The sequence below is a fragment of the Canis lupus genome, chromosome 4, assembly GCF_011100685.1.
Source record: "Canis lupus familiaris isolate Mischka breed German Shepherd chromosome 4, alternate assembly UU_Cfam_GSD_1.0, whole genome shotgun sequence".
Classification (NCBI taxonomy): Eukaryota; Metazoa; Chordata; class Mammalia; order Carnivora; family Canidae; genus Canis; species Canis lupus.
Window position 1 is genome coordinate 61,308,319 of NC_049225.1, and position 12,337 is coordinate 61,320,655.

The window sequence follows — 12,337 nt, forward strand, 5'->3', positions numbered from 1 at the left end:
TTGGAGGCTATTATGAACAGTGCTACTATGAACAATTTGGGGTATGTCTCCTGCTGAACATACGTATACATTTCTGTTGGGTTTAAAGCCAGGAAGGCAACTAGTGATATGCATAAAGTCAACTTCAGCAGATACTACCAAACAATATTTCAAGTGATTATATCAACTTAGACTTACTCCCAGCAGTGTATGGAAGCCCCATTGCTCTACATCCTGGCCAATACTTTGTCTCTTTCCTATTGGTCATGCTTAGGTATAGTTATCTTAGTGCTTGCGTATCACACCGTGGTTTTTATTTTGCATTCCCCTAAAGACTAATGACATCTATCATTTCTTCATGTTTATTGGCCATTTGGTTATCCCCTTTTGTGAAGTCTTTTCTATTTAGGTTGTATCCTTGTTTTTTCTTTCTATTGGGTTGTCTGCTTTTTCTCATTAATTTTAGAAATATTTCATATACTCTAGATATAAGTTCTTCATCTGATTATCTGTATTGCAAATAGTCTCCCACTCCAAAACCTGGCTTTTCACTTTTAATCATACCTTTTGATGAATGGAAAAATCTTTTAATATAATAGTTTATCAATTTTTTCTTTATAGTAAGTGTTTTTTGGTATCCTGTTTAATAAATCTTTGCCTAACCAAGGTCAGAAAGACGTTCTTCTATGTTTTTTTTTTTTTTTACAAACTTTTTGTTTTTCACAAAATTTGGGTCTCTGACTCATCTGGAATTAACTTCTGTGTACAGTATGCTGACTCCTTAAGTAAAATGTAAGGCAGAATCATTCTTAATTAAATGCTTATTTAATCTTGTGGTATTTTTGTTGCAACAAAATGTTTAACATGGAACACATTGTCACATATCATTATTTAAAATATAATTAAAGGACCTAGAGAGTAAAATATATTTTCCTTTCGAAAGCCATCTCTGAGATGGATCTAACTCGAGTGATAAATATGAAAGCACTTGATATACCTTAAAGAATCAGACAAATGTTAGACATTATCATTACTAATGCCCGAGTTCTTTTGTAGGCCCAAGATGTCCAAGTCAAAAAACATCTCTTATCACCAATGGACATTAGAAATCCCTGCTAATATTTCTTAGAAAAATTCCAAGTATAATAGATGCATGATTAACTAAGTAATAAGGATTAACAATCCAGAAAACATGCTTTAACACTCTATTTATTTTGAGAAGGTTTAGCATTGCATAAAAGAAAATGAACACTAGTCCATGCTCATGGTTATTTATTCTCTATCAAAGGCACCAGGGAGAAAGGGCAATTACTAATATGCATTTTCTTTTAAAAAGACTCACAAGAGAAGCTAAATAAAAGTGTAATAACTTTAAAAACTGATTTAAAAAGTATTCAGTAACTAAAGAAAAATGAATACCTGATCTCCAACTGTCTTCAACTACGTGCTGGATAAGACCTCCAAGGAAAGGAACTCGAACCATTTCCAAATGTTCCAAGTTTCGGGCAGAGGCTAATCCTGTTACTAAAGGGACATACTTCAAGGAGTTTGTAGGTCCTGAGGGGGTAAAAATACTTTAATGGAACAATGAAAATTGCTTTAAAGATGAATTTTCAAACCAGCATCTGAAATGAATTAACTTATAAATTCTGTGTAAAATTGACAGCCAAGTAGTTGACTCTCTATAATTTACACTTCTTAGAAATGAAAATATTAGCTTGTTAACCATGTATTTATTCAGCATAAGGATTTTTCAGTTTACACTGGAGAGATACTTAGTATTTTCTGTAAATCCTTTGAAGTCTCAATAGTTTTGAGCTCAAAATAACTAAGGGGAGAAAACTTAGTTAAAACTTTGTCCCTTCAGGACGCCTGGGTGGCTCAGTGGTTGGGCGTCTGCCTTCGGCTCAGGGCGTGATCCCGGACTCTCGGGATCGAATCCCACATTGGGCTCTTTGCATGAAGCCTGCTTCTCCTGCCTGTGTTTCTGCCTCTCTCTCTCTCTCTCTCTCTCTGTCATGAATAAATAAAATCTTTTTTTAAAAAATGTCTCTTCACTTCAATAAATAGCAGGATCATAAATACCTCTCTACAAGCAGTGTTTTATGAGGTATTGTGGAAGATCACAACATAGTAGTCTTATCATAGACCTTGCAAATGACATGGAGATAAAACTGTAATTCTAAGAATACAAAGGCATAACATACCAACTACAAAAACAGGGTCTGTTTGTAACATATAAAAAAGAAAAAAAAGAAGAGGAAGGAAGGAAGTGTGTACCTCAGGACAAGAAAACAATAATATAGTGTAAAGACAAACACTGAGGTGAAGGCTGGTAGAGCTGGAGAGGGGGCCTCACAATATAAGAAGGTACATATTGCTAAAGAGTCAGAAATAAAGACATCGACAGGGGCCCCAGCTATTCAGAACTTTAAACAGAATAGTTCCCATCTGACAATCTAGGGCAACAGACACTGAAAGTTTCTGAACAGAAAAGCAATACCATAAAAGCAGCGCTTTTTGCTTTATGAGATTACGTCTCCCTACTATTTACATGCAGGATTAGAAGACCAGAGACAAAGAAATCAGAGATCTAGTGTAACAATCCTGCAGAAAGTAAAAACTGTCTATAAAATATATGTAGAGATACTGTGATGCTTTTTCCCCCCACTAATCCCATGTCTATGGACTTTAAAACAAAAGTACATTTATTTCCACAAGGTGAATAAATTACCAAACATAAATAATAATAACGTAACATAATTCCATTTATAAGCATAGCTATTAAAGTTTGCTTTTGGATATTTTTAGAACAGCATATGTATAATTCCACCATAACTATGTACCATTACCTGCACAGTTCCTCATGACGAAAGTTCGTAAACTGATGCATAGAAAGTCTTTGAACGGCTGTGGTTTAGTAAGTCTTACCCACTTCATATAAAGATGCCTTAGCATTGGTATACAAGGAATTTCAGGAACATTCACCCCTAAAAACATATACCAAAAAACAAAAATCACGAAAAACTCTGTATTCTGCATAAGTGCAACAGTCTACTTTTCAGGTTGACAATTTACCCTTCATGGATATTTTCACCAGAACAAATTATCTAATTAAGGTCTTTCAAGTTTGGCTTATCTGAAACAGGCTTATAAAGAACAATTTAAGCAAACCATAAACACTCTACTTTGTTGTTTCTTTAGAAAAGGCATATAGAGGTGGGATTTTAAAAGTATTCCTGCATTTTACACACATGAATCTTTCTCATAACTCTACAACTCTTCCAAGATAACATACACCAAGGAGATATAAAATAAAACAGGTTACTGAAAACAAAATTATATGGAAAGAATACACAAAAGTACTATTTAACTACCAATGCCCACTGTCCCATAAGTGAGAAAGCTAAATTTCTCAGGACAAAAGCAAGCTAGCTGGCTTCCAGAGACAGAGATTAAAGTTGTTTCTACAAATGAGTGAACCTTAAGGATTTATAAACATGCGGTAGAAGCCCGTCAGCATGACTCCAAGAAAGTAAGAACCCATCATTTATTTTAGTATTTCAAAGTGATGATAGTATTTTATCCTTCCAATCTGTAAGTGACTTAACTTTAGGAGAGACCCTGTCTGGGAGAAAGGGGATGTATAGTGGAAGGAAAAACCAGGAGACACAGGAGAAAAAATAAGATAGGTAACCTATAAGTTCTAAATGGAAGGAAGCAGATCAGGGAACTTGGCCAACAGTTAAATACCACAGCTTCATGAAAAGCCAAGGAAGTGACACAAATTGAGAGAAATCCCAAGGACCCAGTGTGATGACATTTAACAAGAAGTAGTTGGCAAAATCAGTTTAATATAACTTCAAATTGAAGTTGGTAGAAGCCCTGCCAGCAAGGGCAACTAGAGAGAGCAAAGCTGGAGTACCTTCAAGACTGGTTCTTTATAAGCTGAATTCTGCAGGATGCTCCCACTATAAGGATCACTCCTTAACCCGCTCCTTCCCAAAAAGCAGTTACCATTAGCCTTGAACTACACATACACCCTGTATGGCAGCAGATGGGAAGTAAAATTGGTAAGACCAAAGGAAGAAAAGGCAGAGGCAATGAGTATAGACTAAGATTCAAGATGCAGAATTCACAAAGGTACATTTAGCATCTACCATAATGGTGGTAATTCTGATTAGGAAACTCAGAGTATCAAGAGTGAGACAGATCCACCAGACAACACAGCTCTATCCTATAGCCAATCCACATTTTGCCTCAAATCAATTCTATGAACAAAGGACACAATGATCAGTGTTCCCAGCATGTGCACTAATTTGCTATCCACGTTTATAACACCATCACAGTGTTAAACTATTGAATTAATCAAATGAATTAATGTATTTCCACAAACTTTACCAACTACTTGTATCCGCAATGAACAATGACATGAATCATGGGAAATATAAAGATAGAAAAACACTGACTTTATAGAGCTCGTGTTATAAACATCAGATATTACAGAATTCCTTTATTATCTAAAAACCCATTCTCAAACTAGATATCCAAATGCCTAATCAGAATCAATCCTTGATCTTGTAAATAAAAGGCTACTAGAGAGCGTTCGTCTTCAGCCAGAATTGTGCATATACACCCTATTTCAGACCTACTCCTTACCGTCCCTGCTGTACTCCCCACCACCAGACCTGGTTTCAGAAATTTCTGATTCTTAAGACCATCACCAGTGCCCAGAATAATGCTTACAACAGAGCAGATACTCAACAGGTATACTTTAAGTAAAATATTAATAAATAAATATTAAAAATCAGATGACAGTAAAAGGATTCCTCCTGAAAACCTTTCAATAATGTGAGCCAAAGGTGGCAAATGAAATTTGAGAAAATATCTGCCCTTATTATTTACTTAGGTGGAAATTACTGGGATATAACTTCATAGACTATTTCGATGGAGAATGTACACCGCAATCACTGCAAATAAAGTGCCTCTGCAAAAAGAGCACCCCCATTTCACATTTCTCAGGGAAAAAGAGAAGTAGTAGAAGTTTTTCATTGGCTTTGGGTGGGACATAGAGGAATTTTCTGTTGGAGAAGATACCAAGTAAACTAAGCTATCTGAGTTTTTCTTCCTCGATATTCTAGAGCTGAGCTGTGTAATCAAGTAGCCACTAGCTGCATGTGGCTGCTGGATAAATGAACCTAAGATAAAAATTCAGTTCCTCTATTTCACCAGCTGCTGTGGGAGCCATATGGGATAGTACAAACACATGATGTTTCCATCATCACAGAAAGCTGCATTGGAGAACTCTCTTCTGAAGGGTAGAACCAGGACCAAAAGGGCAGAGAAGGGCAAGAGTCTGGCTCACTGAAACAGAACAAAACAAAACAATCCCAAAACCTAACAACTTTCAAAACTACCCAAACAGTCTTCAAACGGAACAGACTAGTTGTGAGGCAGTATTTCTCTAACCCCCCTATCCCCATCTAGGACTCCTTAATGGGAAATCGAAATTTGTATACATGTCTCACAAGCACTTCTTTGGCCATCATCAATTGCAACAGTCATTTATAAAATTCTCATTATTTCCTTTCAGTGAATATTCAGTCATATGATATTTCAAGGAGTCACAAGTGACCCAAGAAACATGTACTCACCAACTAAATGTAAAGTTTGAATTTTGGCTCCTATAGGAATTTTCAGTTTATTTTCAGGAGGAATTGGAAATGCTCCGTTACGATTACGAAATTTCCCCAAAATATGAACATGTGGCATATATGTCCAAATAGATTCTACTAATTCCAAGTGAGAAGTTTCCACACCCTAGAAAATAATGCCAAGCAAGCATAAGAAAAGCTATTAATTTAGCATCCAAAGCTTCTATTTCTGTATCATAAGATGCTAAATACGCAGTGGAACTTAAAAATTTGTTATGAATGAAACCTGCATGTTAAGTGAGCATGTTCTTTCATTCTTTATTATTTCATCAACCAGTTGATATCAAATGTTCAACCAGGTACACTCACCACTAAGTTTGGGCATGCCTGCAAAGCTTCCAGAACGCCTGGAATGCTAAAAGCCTCATGGCCCCGTACCCTTCGCCTCTCAAGGTATCTAGGGTGAAGGCCATAGAGTTGTTCAACATCTGGCATCTTCTTCAATAGTGTTAGAAAACTGGAATCTGTGAAGCCTGAGAAATTCAGAAGCATTTAGAGGCAAGTTCACCTTTGTGTGCATGAAAATTTACTAGGCACTTGTAATTTTTTAAAAGTTTAACAACAACAAAAGGTTTTCTTTTTCAAGTTTTATAAGACTAACACTATGGCTGAACAAATGGCGAAACAGAAAATATACTCCTTTAGTAAAAGAGGAAACATTTCAGAAACCCCATTTATTCTGAATTAATATTTTATAGAGCTGAGGCTTTTAATTTATGATGGCTTTTTTGCTGCTGCTTTTAAGGTACAGAAATCTTTGACTAAGGGAGCACACGTCTAACCAGGTAACTTGCACCTATTACTGTATTGGTGGGTTAGGAAGGACCACCTACTTGATCAGCACCAGTCTCTTCTGAACCTCTAGGGCTCTGCAGAGCACACAACTAAACAAGGAGGGAGATGTGATCCTCACCTTCAGGAAGCTCACAGTTCTAATATAAACCCCATCGCAAACTAGGTTCTCTTAGTCTGTTTCCTAATAATTACCCTATCCTGTGTTTAACTATCACTCCCTGGACATTTCAGAGAGTTCATTCTTCTGAAAAAGACAGATGCAAGTTAGCGAAGAGAACATAAATGAGCCAAACTGAAAAGATGCTGAGCTGACAGAAAGCTATTTATCTGGGAGGCCAACTGCGTTCCATCCACCAGACAGAAATAGACAGGCAGTTACTTTCATAGCAGGGGATCTGGTGAGGTTAAGCAGGGAGACAAGTTTCATATAGTTGATACTTTATTATCTGGGTATTTTGTCTTTAATGGAGGCTATGAGAAATCCAATTGTCTGCTAACGACAAATAAAAAAATATTAACTCTCAAGAATGTAAATGAAGCCCCACATCACTATCTTACATACTAAAAGTTGTTCTATTTACACAGGGCCAGTCCAGATGATTGTGTTAACTTTAGAATCACAAAACTAAAAAGTAAGAAGAGACCTCAAAAATCACTTGGTCTAAAAAATAAAAATAAAAAAAAAATCACTTGGTCTGATTATATGAAGAGTTCTTATTATCATCTTGTAGAGTAATCTTCACTACTGAGTCATTCAATGGGATAACAATTCTGTTTTCTCATCTATTCTTACAACCCAATGAAAAAGGTAATTACCCCACTTATGAACCTAAAAAATGAACTTGAAAGAATTTAAAAGCTATGGAGTGGGAGAGCCAGAGTTCAAAACCAAGTGTGACCACTGCCAATGTTCACTTCTTTTGTCATATGCTACATGTTGCCTCTCATCAAAAAATGGATAAAGTTCAAAAAATGGATAAAGTTTCACCTTCTCTACTGAGACTGTGTGAGAATCCAAAGAGATCACATATGTAAACCATAAAGTACTACATAAAAACTTTAGTTATCATTATTACATAGAGAATCTGGTTTTAAACTCCAGGTTTAAACTACTGCCAGAGTGGCATTAGTAATCACAGTTAATGAGATCTTATTCTAGGTTAGAGACTATTTGCTTCAATCCTCTTTTATATTCACTGTAGGGATGAGAAGCTTTGGGCTCATAGGTATTTATCACCATCTGAGAGAAGTCAGCAATGTGCAGACAGATTCTTCTCTAATTTGATAAGGGGCAGATGTGTTAAGGCTATGACTGCATCACATGGGAGCTCTGCAATTCTGCCTCTTTATACAGTGCATTAATCCCAACACCAGAATTCCTGCTGGTCTAACCTCTGTTAAGGCAAATCTCAAAAAAAAAAAAAAAAAAAAAAAAAAAAGGCAAATCTCATCTGTGGAATGATGGTCATTTTCACACTGCCCTCATTCTTTTTTCTTTCTTGCTATATATGATCATTCTCTGGAATAAAAGGAGCCCTTTTCCCTTAGGATGTTTTCTTTGAAGTATTTGAAGACAACTGAGTTTGCCTCTCACCAAGCTGAGCTTTAGCCTCAGGTCTCTGCAATGTTCTTCACAAAAAAGTATATATACTGATAACTAATTCTGGCCAACTGGTAAGAGTTACCAGTTGACTGATGACCCTTTCAAAAGGATATAGCACCCCAAACTGTAAAATATTCCCGTATTGCAGACAGACTATCCTGTTCCACTTCACTTCTGTCAAGGCTCCCTCATCCCAACCTCATCACATTTTCAAAATATCAGGATCTGGATAACGCTGATAAAAAGTGGTTAAACAAGACATTCAAAATTGCTACATGACAGTAACTAAAAGGCACTAGTTAATAGACTGGTATTAACTGAAAAGAAGCCTTGATTGGTCCTTAATTCTAATTCTTTTCTTTCAGGTGTGCTCTCCTTAATGAAAGTCACGAACTTTCTTTTCTGGTCTCTTTACCTAAGGTCCATTTGTGTGGTTAGGCCACTAACTCTGAATTCTTCACCTAAGGCCAATGTCTTATTTAAGAATCTCTAAGACCTTGTATCGGCCTTCCAAAAGTGCTAAAGAAACGAAAGCTCAAGAAGTGCAATTTCTGTGGGCTGCTAGAGCAGCTTTACAGAAATTGATTAATATTTGTTTAACCAGAAGATGCCATTAAAGGGTACAGGGAAACTATGAAAACCTGCATCATAGAACAAAGGACACTTTGTCAAATATAATAGATATATATAGAGTTCTCCAATCATACATTTGTGGAACAGGCTGACATATGACATAGTTCCTTAAGGAAATAAGCCAGTAAAGCCTCAGGCAAAACATATTTTATCAACCCAAACCAATCAAGTAATTTAGATAAAATTCTGCCTCCCTACCAACGAAGTGACTTAGATTGCCTATCTTAAGACAAGTGATGTTTGATGGGAATATTAATTATTAGGTTCCAATAGGGCTCCAGGGTACCTTACAGGCTAGATCCACTTACCACTTGGCATGTATTCCCACCACCGCCCTGCACAGAGATCCACAACCCTCACCACTCTCAGATATAGGGTCACTGCTTCTTTTAGCTTCCTGGAAAGACATTCCATACACATGATATCCTGCAGAGGGAGGTACCTTTGTGAGAGAAAGAAACTCATATTTATCAAGTGGGTAAGTACTTCCTCTCACCAACAGGTTTTTTTTTTCTTCTTCCATGCTCCTACCCTGTCAATGAAATAAGACCTTAGCAATATTTGCAGGGTTTTAAGATTAACATACACGTAAAGCTTTCATTAAAAACCGATGAGTCAGCAATACTCAAGCATCCAAATAAACTACTGAGCTCCCTTCATAGAGTGGTTTGCAAAAACCTGCCTACTCCTTTTAAGTTTTTACAAAGAAAATCTCAAAGGGGAAAAAAAAAAAGAAAAGAAAAAGATCTCAGTGCGTATCATACCCTGATGTTAAGGTAATATGAAAAAGTTCAGAGAGAATTAGTTTGAACACGGCCAATATAATTTTATAGCTTTTACAGAATTCATCTCCTGTAGTAGCTAAAAAAATTCCTCTCTTCACTCAACACCCAGAATCTATTTTCTCCATCAACAAACATCTATACCAAGTTTATAGCATGCATTTTTTTCCTAGATCTTTTTATCTTTCAGATCACATACAAGTATTGTATAAGCATTAAGTGAGAACACCTCGTCCAAGTACAATTTCCTCTTTTCCAACTTCCCTGTTATCTCTTCCTTCCTGAAACTTTTCAACTAACCTCTACTTTTGTTGTTTCCAATAATAGCAATATATATTTTGAAAGATCAGAAAATCTCATCTCTCTTCCTGAACACCCCCTCCATGCATTCTTAGATTATTTTTTTAAAAAGGCAAAAACTGCCCTTTTTTGAGCTCACATTGTGTTACAGACACTGTACTGTAGTCACTGTTTCACAACTATACCAAGTAGGTTGTTCTTTATTTGCCCTCCCCAATCCTTTTTCTTTCTTTCTCTGTGTTCCCTACCCATCTATCAGTTGATTTTGGCCAACACATACCACAAGCTAAGGCTTTCTGTTATTCCTGTTATTCCTAGTCTCAAAGCTGAACTCTTTGGCACTTCTTATTGGCTCCCTTAACCCTATTTAAACCTCTCTAAATAGTCTTTCATTAAATGATCTTCAAATTCCAGCCAAGTATATGTATCTTGTTTCCTACTAGAACCCTCACTGATATAGCAGGTGCTATTTTACAAGTAGTGAAATCAGCTCAAAAAAGTTAACCTGCAAAAAGTCAACAGCTAGGAAAGATGAAGGAAGAGTAGGGAATGTCAACAGTTGGGTCTGACTCTAATTCCTAAAAATTAGGCTAATTCTAAAAGAAAAGTCCAAGTATGCCTGCTGAGCATTTCTCTGCTCCATTTCTGTCAACCTCTGGACCCTGTCTCTTCCCCTTCAAACTATTTAAAGAGATAAAATCAAATATAATTTTCCACAAAAAAAAGCATTATTGCTAACTTAATTTGCACTTTACTTAACTCAGATATAAATAGGATAATTTTCAGAAATTATGACTACACATTTTATAAACAATGGGAAATACTGAATTTGTTTTCTGAATCAAGTTATACACTAAAGTATTTTTTCCATATGCCTGAGTAAATTTTATACCCTTTTAAAGTACAAATAGATCAGTAATCACATGATTATCATACATATTTGCCCTCAGAAAAAGAATTGTATTTTTTCTTCATAGATACATAATTGAAGAGCAGGAGGCATTTCAAGTACATTTTTAAAAAGATGTTAACACTTGATGCCACTCCTTCCATTTGAATATTGAACTGCAAAATGTTATCATATCCACTCTCAACTTAAAATATGGTCCAATTTGTTCATAATATGTCCTCCCATTATTCAACAAATATCTAACACACATCCCTAGAAACAATTTTACCTATGCTTTCTTCCAGGGCTTTTTTTTTAAGATTTTATTTATTTATTCATAAGAGACAGAGAGAGAGGCAGAGACACAGGCAGAGGGAGAAGCAGGCTCCTAATGCAGGACTTGATCCCAGGATTCCAGAATCCTGCCCTGAGCCACAGGCAGATGCTATTCCAGGATTTTTTAACTGCTTTACGGGTTTAACAAAGTGATGCATTTAGGATTTTACCTATGCTTCCAGAATTTTTTTTTTAAGGATTTTATTTATTTATTCAAGAGAGACAGAGAGAGAGGCAGAGACATAGGCAGAGGGAGAAGCAGGCTCCAATGCAGGACTTGATCCCAGGATTCCAGAATCTTGCCCTGAGCCAAAGGCAGATGCTCAACCACTGAGCCACCCAGGCGTCCCTCTTTCAAGATTTTAACAGCTTTAAGGGTTTAACTCATTGATGCATTTAGAATTTGGTATCAGATAATGACAGATAAGAACATGCTTTTATTCCTTTCTCCAAATGGTTCTTGGGTTATGACATCATCACTGAGTAATTCACTCAGCTTTTCCTCACTGATGTGAATACCAAGTTTATCATAAGCTAGATCCCGACATACATTTGAATCCCCACATAGAGCCGACATATAACAACTGTTTTACCCAACTATCTGCTTAATTTTCCCAGGACCAAATCCTCATTTATTGTGTATTTTAGAATGTATTTGAACATCTGGTAGGATTAAGACTCTTTTTCTGAAAAAACTTTCTGAAAGATTTTGAGACTTTTTTCTGCCAAATGAACTTCAGTACCACTTTATGTTAAAAAAAATTCTGTTATTTTGGGTTTCCTATTGCCAGACAGAACTGAACTGACAAAACTATGCTGTGTCATACAACAACAAACTGTAGAAGGACTACTCCAAACTTATGTTGGAAAAGAAAAATAAAGTGCCCATGGTTCCCTAAAGTAGCTCTGCTATCTCTATTTTAAAACTTCTTTATCTGCAAATATGTAATAATTTAAAAAATGCAAAACATTTCTAAGAACTTCATATATGGAAATTTCCCCTAGGTAAATAAAATAACAGAAAATCCAAATGCTTGGAAAAGTTCATTGCAATTGTTTAAGACAAAAACTGACGACAATCCCGATGTAAGACAAGGGCAAAGTTAATTATCGTGTCTTGGTCTAGTGGTCTAGTCATTTTAGTGACTAAAATGGTAATTATGAAGATCACGGAGCAATATGAAAAATCCTAACCACTAAGGCTCACCAAGCATTTATGCTATGCAGTGTGTTGAGTGCTTTAAAACCATTATTTCATCGAATCCTTACAATACCATCGTTATCAATCACTGTCCAAGGCAAGTAA

General features: G+C 36.1%; 1 protein-coding gene across 10 annotated transcripts in view; it reads right to left on the minus strand.

Moving 5' to 3' along the window:
• The window catches only part of FBXO38 (F-box protein 38), a 56,193-nt gene that overhangs the window by 33,960 nt on the left and 9,896 nt on the right, over positions 1-12,337 (minus strand). For 9 of the 10 annotated variants that reach the window (XM_038535096.1, XM_038535089.1, XM_038535092.1 and 6 more), the window contains 5 exons: positions 9,033-9,166; positions 6,003-6,166; positions 5,634-5,799; positions 2,832-2,969; positions 1,399-1,536 (listed from right to left, as the gene is read on the minus strand). In XM_038535096.1, the coding sequence (XP_038391024.1) occupies positions 1,399-1,536; positions 2,832-2,969; positions 5,634-5,799; positions 6,003-6,166; positions 9,033-9,166 (740 nt within the window). The remainder of the gene's footprint in view (positions 1-1,398; positions 1,537-2,831; positions 2,970-5,633; positions 5,800-6,002; positions 6,167-9,032; positions 9,167-12,337) is intronic. The other variant, XM_038535098.1, reaches the window with a different exon arrangement.